This window comes from Schistocerca americana, chromosome 6, assembly GCF_021461395.2.
Source record: "Schistocerca americana isolate TAMUIC-IGC-003095 chromosome 6, iqSchAmer2.1, whole genome shotgun sequence".
In the NCBI taxonomy this organism is placed as follows: Eukaryota; Metazoa; Arthropoda; class Insecta; order Orthoptera; family Acrididae; genus Schistocerca; species Schistocerca americana.
The window spans coordinates 152,441,619-152,464,625 of record NC_060124.1 but is presented as its reverse complement, the minus strand read 5'-3'; the positions used below and the strand labels follow the sequence as shown (position 1 = coordinate 152,464,625).

At 44.6% G+C, this 23,007-nt stretch overlaps 1 protein-coding gene across 1 annotated transcript in view; it reads right to left on the bottom strand.

The window, feature by feature from the left end:
- LOC124620017 (cholinesterase 1-like) overlaps nt 1-23,007 on the bottom strand; it is a 335,028-nt gene that overhangs the window by 172,559 nt on the left and 139,462 nt on the right. Inside the window, exon 2 of the mRNA XM_047146684.1 lies at nt 3,493-3,663. Within this exon, the coding sequence (XP_047002640.1) occupies nt 3,493-3,663 (171 nt within the window). The remainder of the gene's footprint in view (nt 1-3,492; nt 3,664-23,007) is intronic.

Here is a 23,007-nt window from a genome sequence, read left to right as displayed (position 1 = left end):
ATATTGTTGATTAATCAACTAAGTAAATTTGAAGATTTGTTTGGTTAAAATTGAAGCACATCTCTAGTTGTTTTAGTCATTTGTATATAATTTTGTTTAGGAAAGTTGACTAGCCAAACTTTAAAAGATCTCTGTGCTTACCCTTAATCTGTTCCTCAGCTGATTGGAAGTAATGAGAGTTCTGATGGGAATCGTATGGACATTTGTACTATTAAAGTAAAGCTTTACCTGAGTATATTTACCTAGTTATATTCAAATTTCAAGTTTTACGGGTCTTTCCAGAATGAGATTTTCACTCTGTAGCGGAGTGTGCGCTGATATGAAACTTCCTGGTAGATTAAAACTGTGTGCCGGACCGAGACTCGAACTCGGGGCATTTGCCTTTCGTGGGCAAGTGCTCTACCAACTGAGCTAGCCAAGCACGACTCACGTCCCGTCCTCACAGCTTTACTTCTGCCAGTACCTCGTCTCCTACCTTCCAAACTTAACAGAAGCTCTTCTGCGAACCTTGCAGAACTAGCACTCCTGAAAGAAAGGATATTGCGGACACATGGCTTAGCCACAGCCTAGGGGATGTTTCCAGAATGAGATTTTCACTCTGCAGCGGAGTGTGCGCTGATATGAAACTTCCTGGTAGATTAAAACTGTGTGCCGGACCGAGACTCGAACTCGGGGCCTTTGCCTTTCGTGGGCAAGTGCTCTACCAACTGAGCTAGCCAAGCGCGACTCACGCCCCGTCCTCACAGCTTTACTTCTGCCAGTACCTCGTCTCCTACCTTCCAAACTTAACAGAAGCTCTTCTGCGAACCTTGCAGAACTAGCACTCCTGAAAGAAAGGATATTGCGGAGACATGGCTTAGCCACAGCCTGGGGGATGTTTCCAGAATGAGATTTTCACTCTGCAGCGGAGTGTGCGCTGATATGAAACTTCCTGGCAGATTAAAACTGTGTGCCGGACCGAGACTCGAACTCGGGGCCTTTGTCTTTCGCAGGCAAGTGCTCTACCAACTGAGCTACCCAAGCACTACTCACGCCCCGTCCTCACAGCTTTACTTCTGCCAGTACCTCGTCTCTTAGCTTCCAAACTTAACAGAAGCTCTCCTACGAACCTTGCAGAACTAGCACTCCTGAAAGAAAGGATATTGCGGAGACATGGCTGAGCCACAGCCTAGGGGATGTTTCCAGAATGAGATTTTCACTCTGCAGCGGAGTGTGCGCTGATATGAAACTTCCTGGCAGATTAAAACTGTGTGCCGGACCGAGACTCGAACTTGGGTCTTGTTCCGGTTAAAAAAAATTTATTTGTTATTTTATCAAAGTGATCTGGCCTTGTAACGCAGTCTCCTGTATTATTGTGATTGTAATTTTATAATGCTTCTGATTGCAATAAAATATGTAGCAACTGCAATGGATTACTATTGTGATTTTGGTGTATCACTACCATTAAACATTTCATTGCTCTCGTGAGAAGTGTGCGTGCCGCCCGCAATAGGAGACACTGAACGATGGAAGAGCGAGGCCTCGATACCGCAGGAACCAGGAGCACCTCTGAAAACGTCGCGCGCAGCGCTGGACGAAACGTCAGGGACGACCGTACAAGTCAGAAGATTCGCCAGCGGCTGCAGAGAGAGCCTGGACTACGTGTGGCTCCTTACAGGAGTGTACTAAAGTGCGCGTCATTTATGACGGCGGCCGAGTTTAGGTTCGTTCGGCTCATCCAACGTCACAAAACAGTGTCAGCCAATGAACAGAGAACGACGTTGCCAGAGCTCGACTGCAGTGCAGTGCACGGACGAGTGTCTTCAGTTTTAGAAACGTTCAGTCATAAATAAAGTAATTGAACAAAAGCAATCTCTTGATAGCAGACTTTCTTTTATAGAAAGTTTGGAAAAAGCATTCTTTATACCACTTGCTTCATATTCTATTAATTAATTAAACCAAACAAGCAATAAGCCTCCTAATACAGGCGATAGCAAAAAAAAAAGGTGTTTATATCATTCTCACTAATAAAGAACAGCGGTAATTGTTTATTTCCTATTGTACTTCGACGAAATGTAATTCATAGTCATACCAACAGTGTTTGTCGATATTGTGCGTGATGTTTTTGAGTCCTCCTGGAGAATATTTAAATGACGAGCTGCAGTAGTGTAATGGTTAAGGTAGTACACTACTAAGCAAAAGGTTCTGAGTTAAAACCTTGTTCATTGTTTACTATTTTGTTTATTTAAAAACAATATCGAAGTGTCTTACTTCATGAATTTTATTCCTTTGATTGTCATTTTTTTGAAATTTCTAGTTCTTTGTTTCTTCATTATAATCATAATAAGTTTTCGGTTTTTCTAATTTTGTCCTCCAATATTTCTTTTCACAGCAATTAAAAACAATGAAGAGGTACACACACAATATTCATGTTATCTGTTTTGTTTGTATATCTTCTCTTCTGCAGTCGCTGTTTTACTATTCATATTGAAATATATTGTTTGTGACAGTATTATTATTTAGAGCAGAATTTCGGCTCATACGTTGCCGAGCTACTTGATTGTCTGACGCAATTCTTTGCTTCGCTGCTTTGGCAACATTATCATATTCAATGTTTTCGGTAACTGATCTATGTTTTGGCAAGTATTTGCTGTCCGTTGTGACAAACACAAATATTTTGCACACTGCGCCTCACTGATAATATATTTTAGTTTGTATGTTTTATTACGTCCACAACTCAGTTTTGTGTACTTCGCCAATTTTGTTTTAATCAGAACTTTTTAGAAAAAAGCGAAATGACTCTGGTATAAATAAAACTTTTATTACAGTCGCGAATGACGGAATATTTCTCAATATTACATACGACACCTATCTGGTACTTAAATTAAATGAGATATTGTTATACAGAAAATTTTACATGAAATTTAGCTATATTGTCCACATTCCATTCTCAACTTTCTGGCAACTAAAACGGACCATACGGAAAGTATACGCTATGGAGTTTTACCTTTGCAAACTCTTTAAAACTTCGTGAAATGGTTTACTACGTTTAATGCTGCACAATAACTGCGTTGAACATCGAAACAAAATTAAGTCGTTTATGGGGGGAAGGTATCAGTCAATAAGATGTGTAAAAATCAAATTTTTGGGCCAAATAGTTTTTGTGAAATCGAATGATAAATGTGTCAAAGCAGTCGGAACACCATGTGTCTGCACAGCCGAGCAGTGAAGTGATGAGAAAATCGCGCAGAGCGCAGAATGCGGGGAGCACGTATCTGTAGCAGCGAAAGGGTTAATGCGGCCTTGGTGGCTTTACTTCATAAACTGCGCGCTCCACCTATAGCTAAGTTTGGGAACTATACTATACTATGGCGCTGCTTCTCTTGGCGCGTGCGTCGTTTGCAACTGGCAACGCAGCAATCTCCCGCGCCTGGGCGGGCATGCGCGAGCCGCCAAGATAAAAGAATTCAACTATAGCTACAGAGCTGGTAGAGGCAGCCGTCCTGTACTGACCTTGAAGCGCTCACTGGAGGGCGCGGAGGCGTACCGCACGCCGCGGAACTCGTACACCGGCCGCCCCGTCCTGGCGGTGGAGGTGGCGGCGCCCAGCAGCCGGCTGCCGTCGGGGAGGCGCACCCACACCTCAGAGGCGGCGGGGGCGGCCGCCAGCAGCCACGCCCACACCTGCACAGCGGGGTTGTCGCTTAGTGAGTCTACGGCCAGTGACGAAAAGAGCCGGCGGAGAGTGTAGGAGAATGTGTAAGGTGTCAGGCAAATCCAACACCTTCCATGAAAACCCTGACATGATAGCAAATACGGCAATATGTGGCATAGCTCCGAATAAATCCTGACATTAAATTAACCAAAGTAATACCAGCAACGAGTGAGCAAATGGTATACCACAGACTAACACAGGAACGTCTAAATGCATGTCATACCTTCCCACCGTGAAACAGACGAAGTTCCGAGGGGAGAAACGAGAACAGAAGCCGAGAGCAGAGCCGTGTAGGCTAGAAGGCCCTACGATAAGAGCGGAACAATGGGACACCCGTATCGCCGGCCGACCGCCAAGAGGTCCATCCCCCAGCCCATGTTAAAAGATAGAGCCCTCCAGAACAACAGTATAGATCTTACGATAACACTAAAAGGGGCACACCAGCTGCAAGTTTTAGCGTGTGACTATACGCGTCCCTGTTACGTAGCAAACATTAAAACAGTATCCCACCACGAAAAGTATAACGTTTCTCATTGGATAGACAGAATTTTTGTAGGCGGAGCTTAAGGTTAACATTGAGACCCTGATTGGTCAGATGAAAACACAGCCAGATAGTTTTTTTAAACCAACTTCGGTAAATTGTAGTAAGGAGAAGTTAGGAGAGAGTTGCTTCCGAGACGGCGAGGTGAGCGGAGCTGTGCTGCCCGCCGCCCCCTGACGAACACCGGCAAGGTAATGAACGCACGCGATGCCGCATAAGAGCGCACAAGGCTTCACTCAGAACTGCAGAAGTCTCATGTGTCACATCCCCTTTTTACATAATACTAGTGTTGATCGTCAATTAAACTTCGTGATATTCACATTTGCTACTTGAAGTTAAAATCTGAAACGGGATGATTTTTCTGTTATAGCCACATTAGCCACTGTAATTTATGACAAGTTAAATAAGTAATTAAAGATAATTGAGGGTCACTGTATACCATTTTTGATAGTTTTCTCTTTTATGAAACTTAATTTAATCTTAGATTATAGATGTGATATGGCATAGGTCATCCTTCGATCCATTATAGAACTTGGAAACCCATTCAGGGAATATTCGTTCCCATTTTTGTTGAACGCAGTTGGTTTTTATCATCCTGTATTAAAATATTTCCTTTTATCAATAGCACGATTTATAAACAATGTTTTGTGAGTAGCATAAAAATTCCAATGGTAAACTTAACTGCTTTTTCGACGTTATTTTACCAGCTAACTAAACATAGGATAGCCTTGAACCCCTTCCACTAAATTTAGTTAGTATTAAGATTCTTTTACAGGGAGTGCAGTGGAGCTGAAGCTGAAATCATTAAGTATTTGATTATATCATCGCTAGTCTCACTGAACTCTTCTGAACTCTACATGTCATGTGTGGTCTGGCGTTTCCTTACCAGCAACAGGTCCCAGGTTCAAACTAGTCAATTCCCTAAAAAACACGCTCAGAGCGTCGTTGCGCGAAAGTGGTAGGGAGACACGACTTAGAAAAAACAGACACCACGCAGAATGTTAGAAACGGTCTCTTCCCCCAGTAGAGCGTGCTGGATCCAGTATTAAATGACAAACACAGGGTGAATCATCACTACGAACGTGGGTGCACTCAGCGACTGTCATCAGGTTTATAAATGACAGAGCACAGCGATCAGTCGTCCTTTTTTGCAGGTTTTATTTGGAAAACCTACATTTCGGCTAATACCTAGCCATTATCAATCCGCTGTTTTCTAGTCTTAATGCATGTCAGTGAATGACACCCAAACAACAGGGAACTGACATGCATTGAGACTAGAAAACAGTGCATTGAAAATGGCTAGGCACTACCCGAAATGTGGATTTCCCAAATAAAACCTGCAAAAAAGGATGACCGATTGCTGTGCTCTATCATTTATAAAACAGGATGAATCATCTAAAGGTACCATCGCAAATATTACGGAAGTGGAAAGTAATGTGAATGTGGGTTTATGACTCGACCTATTTCCATATATTTTGTTTTTTCTTATTTACCAAGAAAGAAAGAGAAAAACTGAATGTTTTCGAAAGAGAAGTGGCGAGGAAAATCTGGGGACCTGTGTTGGAGAATGGCGTATGGAGAATTCGAAAGAACAATGAAATTTATCAGTTAATGAAGCAACCCACTGTCGTCCAGAAATTAAAAAGTGTGAGAGTGCAATGCACTGGGCATGTGGCTAGAATGGAAAACAACACAGTTCCGAAGAAGGCGTTTGAGGGAACTCTCTAAGCAACAGGACCATTGGGGACCTCGCACACGGTGAAGGAAGAGGTAGAGAAGAACGTCGCACCATTTGCAATTGCCGCAGGATGGAGAGAGAGAGCGAGAGACAGAAGAAGATGGAAGCAGAGTGTTGATGCAGTGTTTGGACTACAGGGCCTGTGAGCTCTGAAAACGGGAAGAAGAAGAAGAAGAGGGAAAGAAGTGCTGAACTGCGGGTTCCAAAAAATGGACTGGTACTCAGGGCTCCTTTTGTTAACCAATTAACATTCTGTAATAATACAAAGTGTATTTTTTGTGCAAACAAACACTTTTTTAAAATATAACAATGCCTATTGAGACCAACAAAATAAAAGAAGGACAAATTAGAATATCAGTGGTGTTCGCGGCAGGTTTCTACTGTAGTCGTATTTTGAAAAGTTTCGACACCGACACTATGTTTGCTTGGAGTGTGCTTGCGTGTTCCTTGAGCCAATTGCGACTTGCTAGTCAGTGTTTGGCGGTCCAACCAGTATGTCGTGAGTGGACGATGGAATTTACCGAAACAGAAAAAGCTGAATGTTGATAGTGTGTGGAGAGAGTAGAAAGAATGCAGATCGTTTTTGTATGGCGTATGTGGTAAGATATCCCGATAGAAGTCAATCATCTCGGCAATTATTTATGAAACCTCTTCAGCCAATTACGTGAAATTGGTAGAGTAACACCTAGACAACGTAACAGAAGGAAACAGTTGACGGCAGAAGAGGGGGAAACTAGTGTTCTTGCTGCTGTTGCAGTTGATCAGCACGTTAGCTCCAGTGCAATCCCACAAGAAAGCGGCATGAGTCAGGTAAGTGTCCTACACATTCTCCATCTACATAGGTTCCATCCGTATCACGTCCCTCTCCATCAAGAGCTGCATGGAAACAATTATGATAATCGTGTTAACTTCTCCATATGCCAATTAAGACAGCATACGGCACATATATCACGTAACTTGTTTAGTGATGAAGCCACATTTACCAGTCATGGCCAGGTACACCGCTGAAACTTGCACTGTTGTCCCATTAACAAACCCTTTTGGCTTCATCAGGTGGAACGTCAGCGTCCAAGGAATGTAAAAGTGTGCTGTGGCACCGTGAACTACCAGCTCATAGGCCCGTTTTTCATACACGGAACACTGAACGCGCACAAGAATCGCAGCCACCTAACATACCATGTTCCACGGATGCTAGAAGACATTCCTCTGCAGACTAGGAGGAACCTGTGATTCCAACATGATCGATGTCCAGCCCGTAGTCCACGAAGTAATACAGAATATCTTCACGAATTGTTTACAAATCGCTGTGTTCGACACAGAGGACCCCTACCTTGGCCGGCCTGTTCCCCATATTTGACGCCTGCAGAATTTTTCTGTGGAGAAAGCTGAAAGACGCTGTCTGCAAAGACATACCAACTACACTCAACGATATGCAATGACTTATTACTTCAGCCTGCACGGACGTCTCCGCTGAAAATGCGAGCACGTGTGCAGCGGTCCTTACTGAAAGTATGTGTTGCCGCTGCCGGTGGTAATTTTTAACACAACGTGTTATGGTCAACCGTCTCGTTATTGGTCAGAATCTATATAACTAGCGTATGCACTTCCGTTGTTCATTAGTACCATAGGTATTGTACAAGTGTCAGTGTCGGAACTTTTCAGGATACGATTTCTCTTGAACGACTCGCACTAGGATCCTGAAACTAACACCGCTGACATTCTAATTTACCCTAATTTTAATTTGTTAATATTTGATAGGGAATTTTCCATTTCAAAACTTGTATGTCTGCACAAAATATACATGGGGTGAGATCCGGTCATAAGCAGGCCACGCTACTGGACCGCTCGTGCGAGTCATCGACCACGGAAGACACGATCGAGATGTGTCCGGACGTTAACGGCGAGGTGGGCTGCAGCACCATCATGTAGCAGTCACTTAACCTTTCGAATCATTAATGGCATTTCTTCCAGCAGGGAAGGCAAAGTCCCCCGCAAGAAACGTAGATAGGTCCGGCCTGTTAGGCGGTGTGGAAAGGAGACTGGTCCCAAAATACAGTCGCCAATTGTCCCGGCCCACACTGGTGAAGAAACTGCTAAACTGTTCCCGATGTGGAAAAACTGTCGCCAGTAAGCCCTGCACACGCTGTAAGTTCAAATGTTCAAATGTGTGTGAAATCTTATGGGACTTAACTGCTAAGGTCATCAGTCCCTAAGCTTACACACTACTTAACTTAAATTATCCTAAGGACAAACACACACACCCATGCCGGAGGGAGGACTCGAACCTCCGCCGGGACCAGCCGCACAGTCCATGACTTGAGCGCTCAAGTGGCTCGTGTGGTTTACCCTGTGGACTTAACATCTGAGGTCATCAGTCCCCTAGAACTTAGAAGTACTTAAACCTAACTAACCTAAGGACATCACATACATCCATTCCCGAGGCAGGATTCGAACCTGCGACCTAGAACCGCTCGACCACTCCAGCCGGCCATTATCTTCCAGCTCTAGTGTCGGAACATTTCGGGTAAAGTACTTCATGATTTCCTGCTTCCTGAAACGACCCTGTCTGAGACAAACGGCAAAAAACTGCTGTAAACATTGAATGCTGTGGTTTTCGTCGGCGGGGATAGGCCTCCTTACACATCCTTGCTGCCCGCCGCCCGTTGCCATTTGCCTTTCCGTAAGTGAACACCATGTCGGCTAGCTCTCGATTCGACTACGGAACCATTAGTACAGTTTCGTACCACATACACTACACGATCAGTCAGCAAGAGAAGTGAATCGGACACAACATCACCAATTAGTATGGTAGGAGAGGGCGCTAGGGCATGACGTATGAGGAACAGTACCACCCTCTTGGAGGAAACGATGCATGCTGTAGCTGTGGTTGCGTGGTACAGCGCCTATTAGACCGTAGTCTCTGTAACAAAGTACCATTGAACAAATGGTCTCTAGCATGGATACCATGCATTTTAGAACATAAGTTCATTAGACCTTTTTTGTTCCTTATTCTCTCATCTATCAACCCCTAGAGTTCGAACATGGTGGAAAAAATCACCCACTATACACAACCTAAAACAATATTCATTTTTAATATTTTGTAGTTAACTTTGTAGGGGACGACCAACAATTGCTCTTAATAAACGCTTTTCATGGAAAAAAGAGATCCTCTCCACCGAACTGTGGCTCACAGTTATCTGTGTCCGTATCAGATAGTACAACTGGCGCGTCTGTACAAAAGAACAGTAACATTGAAACGAATCGTTGCGAGACTATCAAAAAGCACGAAGATACATTCAAAAGCCATTTATGGAGGAACGCGACGAGAGGTACAATAACAGTCAACAATCAACACACACACACACACTCAAGCCAAAATTGGTGGTAACTACTAATTATGAAATTTCCTTTTCAGTTATATCGGAAGCTTTGTTTTCTATTTTGTTTACGAAAAGCATTCCAGTACACTTTATCTCCACGTTTATTTTTTCCTGTTCATCCAGTCGTTATATTCAGCTGCCAAAACGCAACAGGTTATATGATTCTATTATTTTAGACCTATTTTAGCTGATTTCCATGCATATGCCCTATTCTGGAGTATTGCTGTGCGGTGTAGAATCCGCATCAGGTGGGACTGGCGGATGACATCGAAAAAGTACAAAGAAGGGCAGCTCGTTTTGTATTATCGCGAAATAGGGGAGATAGTGTCACAGACATGATACGTGAATTGGAGTCGCAATCATTAAAACAAAGGCGTTTTTCGTTGCGACGGGATCTTCTCATGAAATTTCAATCACCAGTTTTCTCCTCCGATTGCGAAAACATTCTGTTGGCACCCACCTACATAGGGAGAAATGATCATCACGATAAAATAAGAGAAATCAGGGCTCGCACGGAAAAATTTAAGTGCTCGTTTTTCCCGAGTGCCGTTCGAGAGTGGAACGGTAGAGAGACAGCTTGAAGGTGGTTCATTGAACCCTCTGCCAGGCACTTTATTGTGAATAGCAGAGTAATCACGCAGATGTAAGTGTAGATGTAATTCTTTCGTTAATTGTCAACATAATACAGTTCTTCAAGTATTTTCCGTTAAACGTATTCCTTCTTCTTTTTAACAAATGGCTCTGAGCACTATGGGACTTAACATCTGTGGTCATCAGTCCCCTAGAACTTAGAACTACTTAAACCTAACCAACCTAAGGACATCACACACATCCATGCCCGAGGCAGGATTCGAACCTGCGACCGTAGCAGTCGCGCGGTTCCGGACTGCGCGCCTAGAACCGCTAGACCACCGCGGCCGGCTTTCTTTTTAACAGTTTAGAAATCTGAAAACGTGCTCTAAGGCTGCTGAGAATGGATGTGACGACATGGGGAATCTCGTTGTCTGCCTTTTGTTTCAGTTCCGAATTTTCGATCCCGATGACCTTTAATGTCAGCCGTAGCACAGATATTTATATTCTTCAGTGTAATTAGATTCAGTCACTACCTCGTTTTTCATGGGATCTTGGAACTGAGATGGAAACTTTCCCAAAATCCATTAACCACGCGAGAAGCGGCAATTGACAGTCGTTTCTCCGTCTTATAACGTGATTGATGCCTTGCAAATGATCAGCTGCCCTAAATCTACTCTTAAAGCTTGATGGTTGAATTTGCCTCTTTCGCTGGAACACGAGGGCAAGAACATTGCAATGAACTGCTGCTTCCGCACTAAAAAGCTTAGCGTTAATAGAAACCTCGAATGCTTTGAAGGAGGAAAATAAGAAACGGCTCGCGTCGTATCAGCAGCGGATCCCCCCTTGCTGCGTCGTCAGAGGCCAGCGGGTACATCTCATCGTGGCGGAAGCGGATGGAGCCGGGTCGCTGCAGAGGGCAGCCGATGACGTCAGGACATTCTGGAGGCCGTCTGATAGACCCACCACTGTGTTTCGTGTTCTGCTGGAAGCCAAGTTGACTCAGAACCGTCCGTTCCGTAACGGCGTATTACGCATTCGAGGTTACTCTTCAGCTCAGACCACCACTGTAGAACTAAACATGTAGTGGAATGGTTCAAATGGCTCTGAGCACTATGGGACTTAACTTCTGAGGTCATCAGTCCCCTAGAATTTAGTGCTAATTAAATCTAACTAACCTAAGGACATCACACACATCCATGCACGAGGCAGGATTCGAACCTGCGACCGTAGCGGTCGCGCGGTTCCAGACTGTGGCGCTTAGAACCGATCGGCCACCCAAGCCGGCCAAACATGTAGTGGAGCTGTATACGACAGGGATCTTACGGTACCATACCTTCGCACAACATTTTAAACTTGATGTTTGTTTCACCCGTTGAATCAGCGTTAATATCACTAGTACAAGGTGAAATGTTCACTAGGTTAGAAAACGACGATATCGAATCTTCTTCCAATCCATCTGTGGCATCAATCAGCAAACCAGTGTTTAATAGTATTAGTTGAAAACAGCCTTGGTTGCAATTTTAGTTTTTTTTATTTATCAACTACGCGTTTCACCTTATTTAGGCATCTTCAGGCTGATCTACATAGAAAACAGAGAACAAATACATCTATTTAAGAATCGCGATGGCGTTGTGCAGACTTGGATAAACTAAAAGCATGTATAAACAGATCAAATACTGAAAGAGCAAATACCTTAAGTTGGTATTTCTTAGGACGATTCTTTAGACAGTATAGCTAAAGGACATCGTCGAGTACATGAGGCCAACATCGCTTTCGTTAACCTCAGTAAATACTAGAAATATAAAATAGTAAAAACTGATAAGAGAATTGACCAATCATCGGACACTCAGAAATGCAATCATATTGCCGAAGCCTTATGATAAGGCCTTAACCTTTCTAAATGGACACCAGTGACTTCAAGACCTGCATAACGTTTACACGTTCACAGGAGCAAATAATAGAATAAGATGGGGCTTAAGTAGTAAGCATAATGCACCGTCGTGTGCTATTACTGACGCCTAATACAGGATCACCTCAATAGGTGGCGGTGTCATGCAGCTGCAGGAAAGAATGAGAGATCGTAAACCCGATATACAGCACCACTAAAACTATATATATATATATATATATATATATATATATATAACGCACATAAAACATTAATAAGATAGAAATGCTAAAACCAACAGCTGTGCATTAATTTATTCAAAAATTGTAACGGAGTAAAAATACAAAAGAAGGCGGTAAATTTAAAATATAATACCAGGGTGTATAATACATCACACAGATGCGGTGCCTAAACAGGTATTACGTATCATATATCACTAGAACGAGAACATTACTAGCACATAACCATAATTTTGGATGAAGGGGCCCACCTATAACACGCAATACTGCGTCATACGGAGCAAGAACTTCTAACTAGCAAGAAATTCTTTTTATAAAAATACCGAAGTAAAATTATTACGTTTGAACGATACACACGAGGGTGGGAGGAAGACGTAATGCGGGTGAGCTTTTTTCAATTTCCATTTTATACTTACATTAAATTGTGTAAGATACGTCGACATTTGAAGCGACAAACTCGCAATATCATTTTCTAGTCAAAGTACTCTAAGGGCTTGGCTAACATAAGGTGAAACACGCAGTTGATAAATAAAAAAAAAACTAAAATTGCAACCAAGACTGTTTCCAACTAATTATATCGAATCTTCTTGAAATTATTGATTCACATACAACAGTAGAATGGCTTTAAACGGAAATAAAATTAATTGTAGAAGGAAAAGTATACTGGCATTGCAGAATGACGTTAGCGAAAATAAAATCAAATGTAGAATGAAAAATATGCTGGCATTTTCAAAAGACGTAAACTGGTACAATATTTATTCTTCGACGAAAACTCGAAAAGAATGGATTCGAAGCATTCATGGTTTGGTGCTAAAGTGCCCACGTGTCAAAAGGCTGAATAACCACCTTTTGCAGCTCTAGACGTGCAGAAAGAGTCTATGAGGTTCTGGAAGGTACCGACAGATATGTGGTACGATGTGGGTTCCATGCCATGGCCCTTTTGCGCAAGGTTTCTCGGTTGAGAATCCATGACGCGAACAGCCCGGTCGAGGTGGCACCGCAGTTTCTCGACTGGGTTTAAATCTAGGGAGTCTGCTGGCCAGGGAAGTACGTCAAACTCATGCTGGCATTCTGCGAACAACATACGTACACTGTGAGCTGTGTGATACGTTGCATTGTCCTGCTGGAAGATGCCATCGAGCCGAGGGGCAACAAACCGCATGTAGATGTGGACTGGTCCCCAAGGATAGATGCATAGTTGTGTTGATCTACTGTGCCTTCCAGAATCGCGAGATGACCCAGGGAATGCCACAACATTCCCCAGACCATAACGCTCCCTCCAGGTTGCTTACAAACGTTTCACGTCGAACACGCCAACGACCATCTGTTCGATGGAGCATAAAACGCGAGTCATCTGTAAAGGCCAGCCGGCCGCGGTTACTACGGTCGCAGATTCGAATCCTGCCTCGGGCATGGATGTATGTGATGTCCTTAGGTTAGGTACACTACTGGCCATTAAAATTGCTACACCACGAAGATGACATGCTACAGACGCGAAAGTTACCGACAGGAAGAAGATCCTGTGATATGCAAATGATTAGCTTTTCAGAGCATTCACACAAGGTTGGCGCCGGTGGAGATACCTACAACGTGCTGACATGAGGAAAGTTTCCAAGCGATTACTCATACACAAACAGCAGTTGGCAGGCGTTGCCTGGTGAAACGTGGTTGTGATGCCTCGTGTAAGGAGGAGAAATGTGTACCATCACGTTTCCGACTTTGATAACGGTCGGATTGTAGCCTGTCGAGATTGCGGTTTATCGTATCGCAACATTGCTGCTCGAGTTGGTCGAGATCCAACGATTGTTAGCAGAATATGGAATCGGTGGATTCAGGAGGGTAATACGGAACGCCGTGCTGGATCCCAACGGCCTCGTATCACTAGCAGTCGAGATGACAGGAATCTTATCCGCATGGCTGTAACGGATCGTGCAGCCACGTCTCGATCCCTGAGCCAACAGATGGGGACGTTTGCAAAACAACAACCATCTGCATAAACACTTCGACGACCTATGCAGCAGCATGGACTATCAGCTCGGAGACCATGGCTGCGGTTACCCTTGACGCTGCATCAAAGACAGGAACACCTACGATGGTGTACTCAACGACGAACCTGGGTGGACGAATAGCAAAACGTCATTTTTTCGGATGAATCCAGGTTCTGTTTACTACATCGTAATGGTCGCATCCGTATTTGGCCACATCGCGGTGAACGCACATTGGAAGTGTGTATTCGTCATCGCCATACTGGCGTAGCCGGCCGCGGTGGCCGTGCGGTTCTAGGCGCTCCAGTCCGGAGCCGCGCTGCTGGTACGGTCGCAGGTTCGAATCCTGCCTCGGGCATGGATGTGTGTGATGTCCTTAGGTTAGTTAGGTTTAAGTAGTTCTAAGTTCTAGGGGACTGATGACCACAGCAGTTGAGTCCCATAGTGCTCAGAGCCATTTGAACCATACTGGCGTATCGCCCGGTGTGATGGTATGGGGTGCCATTGGTTACACGTCTCGGTCACCTCTTGTTCTCATTGACGGCACTTTGAACAGTGGATGTTACATTTCAGATGTGTTACGACCCGTGGCTCTACCCTTCATTCGATCCCTGCGAAACCCTACATTTCAGCAGGATAATGCACGACCGCATGTTGCAGGTCCTGTACGAGCCTTTCTGGAAACAGAAAATGTTCGACTGCTGTCCTGGCCAGCACATTCCCCAGATCTCTCACCAATTGAAAACGTCCGGTCAATGGTGGCCGAGCAACTGGCTCGTCACAATACGCCAGTCACTACTCTTGATGAATTGTGGTATCGTGTTGAAGCTGCATGGGCAGCTGTACCTGTACACGCCATCCAAGCTCTGTTTGACTCAATGCCCTGGCGTACGAAGGCCAGAGGTGGTTGTTCTGGGTACTGATTTCTCAGGATCTATGCACCCAAATTACGTGAAAATGTCAGTTCTAGTATAATATATTTGTCCAATGAATACCCGTTTACCATCTGCATTTCTTCTTGTAGCAATTTTAATGGCCAGTAGTGTAGTTCTAAGTCTAGGGGATGAGCTCAGATGTTAAGTCCTATAGTGCTTAGAGCCATTTGAACCCTTTGAAAACGCCACCTGTCGCCACTCAGTGAAAGTCCATTTGGGGTACTGGCGTGCAAATTCCAGCCTTCGTCGCCGATGAACTGCAGTTAGAATGGGTGCACGAACAAGGCACCTACTGCTGAACGGTGGCTGGTGGTGCCTTGGTTCATTTGGGCGGTCAGTTGCTCAACAGCTGCACGTCTGCTTGCCCATAAACTTCTCTGCAGCCGCCGTTCACCCCGTCATCCATTGCCCGTGGTGCAAAACAGTTGCCTCGGCACTGCTTTTGGATAGCGCCATCTTGCCATGCACGGTGTACTTTAACTACAGAGCACGCGAACAGTTTACAAACTTATCCGTTTTGGAAATGCTTCCACTCTTGCCCCTAAGCGAATGATCATGCCCTTTTGGACGTCAGATAAATAGCTCCAGTTTCCGCATTACGACAAAGATTGCATTGTTATCCGCGTTCCCCCACCCCCCCCACGAACCCCCTCTGGAAATTTGTAAATTTGTGGTAAGGTCTTATGGGACTAAACTGCTAAGGTCATCGGTCCCTAAGCCCACACACGACTTAAGCTAACTTAAACTAACTTACGCTATTGACACTACACACACCCATGCCCGAGGGAAGACTCGAACCTTCGACGGGAGGTGCCGCGCGGACCGTGACAAGACGCCTTAGACGGCGAGGCTGCCCCGCGCGGCTGCCCCTCCCGCTACACACGCTTCATATACCCTCCAGCGCTAGTGTTGCCACCTACCGTCTGTGACTGATTATTGCACGTTGACGTAGAACATAGGTGGTGCTCACATTACGAACTGGACCGTATACAACATAATGCAAAAATTAAGTATACCAAGGAGGTACTTCACACAATGAGTGAATGAAGGAAAATGAGGAGAATTCTACACTCCTGGAAATGGAAAAAAGAACACATTGACACCGGTGTGTCAGACCCACCATACTTGCTCCGGACACTGCGAGAGGGCTGTACAAGCAATGATCACACGCACGGCACAGCGGACACACCAGGAACCGCGGTGTTGGCCGTCGAATGGCGCTAGCTGCGCAGCATTTGTGCACCGCCGCCGTCAGTGTCAGCCAGTTTGGCGTGGCATACGGAGCTCCATCGCAGTCTTTAACACTGGTAGCATGCCGCGACAGCGTGGACGTGAACCGTATGTGCAGTTGACGGACTTTGAGCGAGGGCGTATAGTGGGCATGCGGGAGGCCGGGTGGACGTACCGCCGAATTGCTCAACACGTGGGGCGTGAGGTCTCCACAGTACATCGATGTTGTCGCCAGTGGTCGGCGGAAGGTGCACGTGCCCGTCGACCTGGGACCGGACCGCAGCGACGCACGGATGCACGCCAAGACCGTAGGATCCTACGCAGTGCCGTAGGGGACCGCACCGCCACTTCCCAGCAAATTAGGGACACTGTTGCTTCTGGGGTATCGGCGAGGACCATTCGCAACCGTCTCCATGAAGCTGGGCTACGGTCCCGCACACCGTTAGGCCGTCTTCCGCTCACGCCCCAACATCGTGCAGCCCGCCTCCAGTGGTGTCGCGACAGGCGTGAATGGAGGGACGAATGGAGACGTGTCGTCTTCAGCGATGAGAGTCGCTTCTGCCTTGGTGCCAATGATGGTCGTATGCGTGTTTGGCGCCGTGCAGGTGAGCGCCACAATCAGGACTGCATACGACCGAGGCACACAGGGCCAACACCCGGCATCATGGTGTGGGGAGCGATCTCCTACACTGGCCGTACACCACTGGTGATCGTCGAGGGGACACTGAATAGTGCACGGTACATCCAAACCGTCATCGAACCCATCGTTCTACCATTCCTAGACGGGCAAGGGAACTTGCTGTTCCAACAGGACAATGCACGTTCGCATGTATCCCGTGCCACCCAACGTGCTCTAGAAGGTGTAAGTCAACTACCCTGGCCAGCAAGATCTCCGGATCTGTCCCCCATTGAGCATGTTTGGGACTGGATGAAGCGTCGTCTCACGCGGTCTGCACGTCCAGCACGAACGCTGGTCCAACTGAGGCGCCAGGTGGAAATGGCATGGCAAGCCGTTCCACAGGACTACATCCAGCATCTCTACGATCGTCTCCATGGGAGAATAGCAGCCTGCATTGCTGCGAAAGGTGGATATACACTGTACTAGTGCCGACATTGTGCATGCTCTGTTGCCTGTGTCTATGTGCCTGTGGTTCTGTCAGTGTGATCATGTGATGTATCTGACCCCAGGAATGTGTCAATAAAGTTTCCCCTTCCTGGGACAATGAATTCACGGTGTTCTTATTTCAATTTCCAGGAGTGTATATAGAAGGAGCTTCAGGATGACAGAATATGTGTTAAGATATCATGGAATAACTTCCGTAGCACTAGAGGGAGCAGTAGTGGGGGAAAATGTGGGAAAAAAAAGATTGCAATATATTCAACAAGTAATTGCGGAAATTGGGCGTTAAGCGCTACTTTCAATTGCAGAGCTTGGCACAAAAGAAGAAATCGTGGTGGTTCGCATTAACCCATTCGGAAGAATGGACACAGAAAAATGCCTCTACCTAAGTAATACTCAGGGAGAAGGGTTTGAAGAAATTTTTTAGATTCTACACAGAAAACTACAAAGAGTTCTTCTTACGGGGCAGCATTATTCTGTTCCTGGTCGCGCAGCACGGGGCAACAGTAGCTGGATTGGATTGTCTTGGGGGAGGAGACCAGACAGCGGGGTCATCGGTCTCATCGGATTAGGAAAGGAAGTCGGCCGTTCCCTTTCGAAGGAACCATCCCGGAATTTGCCTGGAGCGATTTAGGGGAATCACGGAAAACCTAAATCAGGATGGCCGGACACGGGATTGAACCGTCGTCCTCCCGAATGCGAGTCCAGTGTGCTAGCCACTGCGCCACCTCGCTCGGTGGCAACAGTAGTTATGGAGTTTCTTCCCTTTTACTCTTTTGACACGGAACCTTTGATTCCGCGACCACATTGGGGTGAGGATGACCTCAGAAGATTAAGTAATTTTATGATAGAACTTTAAATCTTCCGCAACCGGTCGTGTACACAGTAAAAGATTGAGGTTTAAGCAACTGTTGTGCGGTTTCTTCATTTTTCAAAAGACACAGAAAACCAGTTGTTACAATTTCGTAACTAGGTTTTAGTGAGGTTTTGGACATCCCTCATCAACCGTAAACCAGTTACAAGGTTTTTGAATAGTTTTTACGCACTGATGGCATTTGAACAACCGCTGTCCTTGTTCTTATACTCCGACGTCTGCTGTCAGTCTTACATGATATGTAACCTGCACACTTGGGCAGTGTCCGATTATGGTCTGAACAAGTGGTTTTTAATCAATTGCTCTCGTGAACTTAATAAAATTTTGCAGTACCCTAGCGGTATATTGTTTTAGTTGCAGCTAAGCCTATGAGACTGCTGCACGTCATATCCCTATACGTTCCTATATCCATGCATGAGAAGACACCTAGTTACCAGTCCTCGTACGAAACTGATAGTTTTGATGCTGTATTATATTTCCTGGTGTACTGGTATACGGGGTGAACCAGAACTCCAGCGCCAAAATTTCGGAGGCTCGCCATGGACATTTTCTGAGAATTTTGGTATAAGGGACCCTTAGTCTCCGGTGACTCATTACGGAGTGATGATGTAATTATGATCTGGACTTCTGATTCAGCTTGTTTATGGGTTAGCACTGAAGCTGGCTGAGATAACAGTAAAATAAATCTGCGTTGTTACAGAATGCAATCATTATCTTTCTGTGGCTGAAGCTTGAATCTAAACTATGAGCCTCTCTACGTTGGATTATCGTTTTTGTGATTGGTGTGAACCATTCGACAATATCCTGGTACAGACACTACAATGAATAGACACGGTGATCGCTGAGATAACAGTAAAATAAACCTGCGTTGTTACAGAATGCAGTCATTATCTTCCTGTGGCTGAAGCTCGAATCTAAACTATGTCCTTCTGTACGTTGGATTATCGTTTTTGTGATTGCTGTGAACCATTCGACAACATCCTGTTACAGACACTACAAAGAGTAAACAATGTGGTCGGATCGCGTGACATCGAGGTTGAATGCTTTCGTAACTCTTTCACTGAGTATCTACGGAACTCGTTGTTAGTATGAACTCTGGGTTAAGGAAAAAAGATTAAACGAAAGAATTTATCGGTGTTCAGTAAAAGTCATATAAAGGATGTATCTGAGCATTAGTACTTAAAACACATCGAGCAAATGAAAATGGCAATCCGTAGGTACGACTGTGGAGGACAGCATGAGATTTGTAAACAAGACGATGGTCGGTAGTAACAGACACACATGAAGATCAGCTGTTCCATTGCATCAGCGATCAACCCCTCAGCATACAGTGCTAAGCACCGGCTGCATATACATACCATTACCGAACGAGGGTGTTTCGTGGCTGGCCGATGTGGCCGAGCGGTTCTAGGCGCTACAGTCTGGAACCGCGCGCCCGCTACGGTCGCAGTTTCGAATCCTGTCTCGGGCATGGATGTGTGTGATGTCCTTAGGTTAGTTAGTTCTAAGTTCTAGGGGACTGATGATCACAGCAAGGCCCAAAGTGCTCAGAGCCGTTTGAACCATTTTTTGGTGTTTCGTGCTAATGACATCATACGTATCCAGTAAGAGTGGGGTTCTAATAACAGTCCGGTCATCCATATTTAGTTTTTCCGTGATGTTCCTTCAACATGACCACATGGTCGACTTGCTCTCCAATCACTAGGCACACAGGCAGGCATGATGTTAAACTGTAACTTTATTTGGAGTATTCGAGCATAACACCTAAGAGCCAAACGGGGAATTCATTAGCGGAAACAATTCGTTCGAGCCCGCTCTTTTGATGGACGACGACCGTAAAACAGTTGGGTGATTAGAGAAGTCGTGGCACTTGCTCCTCACAGTGGACACATGTCTACGCCATTGTATCCACTTTTATGGATTTCGTTCTTTTTGGAGCGAAACGTCCTAAATTATGTGCGGTTTTAGGCCATTTAATTTTGACAGGGATCTAGGGAAATTTATTTATAGTAGTATTACTTTACTCCACGGCCCCACCGAATTAGTAAAGGGAATTCCCTCGCACTCTTATTGAATTCAATATAAGTTTAACCTATTATATTAATTGTGCTACTACTGTTGTTAAAGGTGACATCGGAACTTCTTCGTACTATACCAACAACAATCGCTTGAAAAGTTGACCGATTACATCTGCTGTATAAAAGTGTAATCGACAAGTAGCATGAAATCTAGAGTAAGTCTGAGAAAGATGTGTTTAGCCATTTTAATTTTTTGGTGTCAAAAAGCAGCACGCAAAAAGCAGACAATGAAAAAAAACTTCAAGCTCTCATCGCAGTCAGGCATTTTAGGGCTGAAGGTGAGAAAGAAATAAAAAAACTGACAGCTGAAATGTGCTGGAATAAGGTACTAAGCTCGAAATATCACTGTGTCATTTTTATTAATGAAAACCTCTAAGTTATCATTTCATTTTTACTAGCAGTTCCATCTTCAAATACCGAGGTGGAAAAATTATTCAGTGTTCTCAAAAACGTAAAAACAGACAAAAGAAATAGACTTAACAATGAAATCCTTAATGGGTAGCTTCACACAAAACTGGGAGGCTAGAAAGCAATTGCTCGGTTTCAGAATCCAACGGTGTCATGATAAGTACAGCAAAAAGGAGTATAAGGAATGCTTCAGTTTCTAATCCTGTAAATCTGCGAATTTTTTGTATAGTGCATTATAGGCAATCGGTATTATGAAATACGTGAAATAATATAACGTTTGTTATGTTATGTGCCCTAAATCAGGGGATTTTTAAAATTTTTGGGGTGTTTTAGGGGTAATTCTGAAAGAATCTATGATAAAACCAAAATCGTAAATGGAAACACTGGTCTACGTAGTCAGGGGGCAATGGATCATCGTGCATTAGGTCCACGTTGCACGTAAGCTATCGTTTGATGTGTGGACTAACACTGGTCTTTGGAATTACGTTGCTGTTTCATTCAATTTCGACATAACAGCGAAGCGATATCGAGTGTAGAAAAGGAGCTAACTAGTTACAAGGACATCAGATTAACGCTTAACTGCAACAAAACTTAATACAAAAAATTTCTGTCACAGAACTCTTGTAAAAGGGCGATTTTATTGTTCGAGGTTGTCAAACAATAAGTGACGTTGGGTATTTTACATTATTAGGATTGGAGATAGATGAATATCTTTCTTCGAAGTATCACGTTCAAGATCTTGTGAAAAAACTGAACGCTGCTATCATTACTAAAAGAATCTTCTCCACCGTCTCTGGCACTGAAATACGATAAATTAATTGCTTTGCTTATTTTCACTCTGTTATCTCATCTGATGTTACATTTTGGTGCGACTATGTGTAGTCGCAAGAACATTCTTAGCCCAGCAAAGGGCATCAGTTGGTGCAAGCCGTTTTTCAGTTGTTTCGGAATTCTAGCTCTGATGTCCCTGTAAATATACACTGAACCGCCAAAGAAACTGATAAATGCATGCGTGTTGAAATACAGAGATATGTAAACAGGCAGAATACAGTCCTGCGGTCGGCAACGCCTGTATAAGACATAAAGCGTCGGGCGCAGTTGTCTGTTACTACTGCTATAATGTCGGTTACTGCTGCTACAATGGCTGCTTATTAAGATTTAAGTGAGTTTGAACGCGTTGTAACAGTCGGCGTGCGAGCGACGGGACACAGCACCTCCGAGGTAGCGATGAAGTGGGGATTTTCCCGTACGGCCGGCCATTTCACTAGCGTACCCTGAGTATCAGTATCCGGCAAAACATGAGATCTCCGACATCGCTACGGCCGGAAAAAGATCCTGCAAGAACGGGACCAACGATGACTGAAGAGAATCGTTCAACGTGACAGAAGTGCAACTCTTCCGAAAATCTGCAGATTTCAATGCTGGGCCATTAACAAGTGTCAGCATGCGAACCATTTAACGAGACATCATCGATATGGGCTTTCAGAGTCGAAGGCCCCCTCGTGTACCCTTGATGAGTGCACGACACAAGATTTACGCCTCACCTGAGCCCGTCAATACGGACACTGGACTGTTGATGACTGAAAACATGCTGCCTGGTCGGACGAGGCCCGCTTCACTTCCGCCTTCGCTACAGATAACACCCGGCACATTGCAGTCGCGGCAAGCCCCTCTGTTATACACTGAAGCGCCAAAGGCCGGCCGGAGTGGCCAAGCGGTTCTAGGCGCCACAGTCTGGAACCTGTAATATTATTGGTATTTACGTCCTATGGAAGTTTTGAGTACCCTTGGAAAGGCATTCACCTATCTGTATATTAAATGATCAACTTATAAGATGAGACATATTCTTTGAAAGACATTTGTTTTGTATAATTTACATAATTGTAAAGATGCGCGTCTAGCGCGGACGCTAATACATCGATTGCGCAGTCAAAGAAACATTTTAACAGAAGCTGAACTGTCGTTCCGCTTCGATCTAAATAAAAGATGACAGTAAAAAAAAAAAAAAAAACTTTTGTAGATCTTCAGATTTTAATGTACTGCTGCTTGTAATGTGAAAACGTAAAGGAGGTCGACTTTAAGTTAAAAAAAGTGAGCGGTCTTGCCAGCGTGCGGACAAATTTATTAATTAATAAAATTAAAGTAATTTATGTTCGAAACTGTAAATCAGCAAGCTATTGTTATCGGAGGTGTTGAATAGTGCAAGAATTGTCTTTAACGAAAGGAGAAAAGTAATGACTGTAATTTGTGACAAAAACGTGAACCAAGGAGACTCCACAGGACAGGCTGAAATCTGATCGCACCATACTGTTAGAAAAGTACTT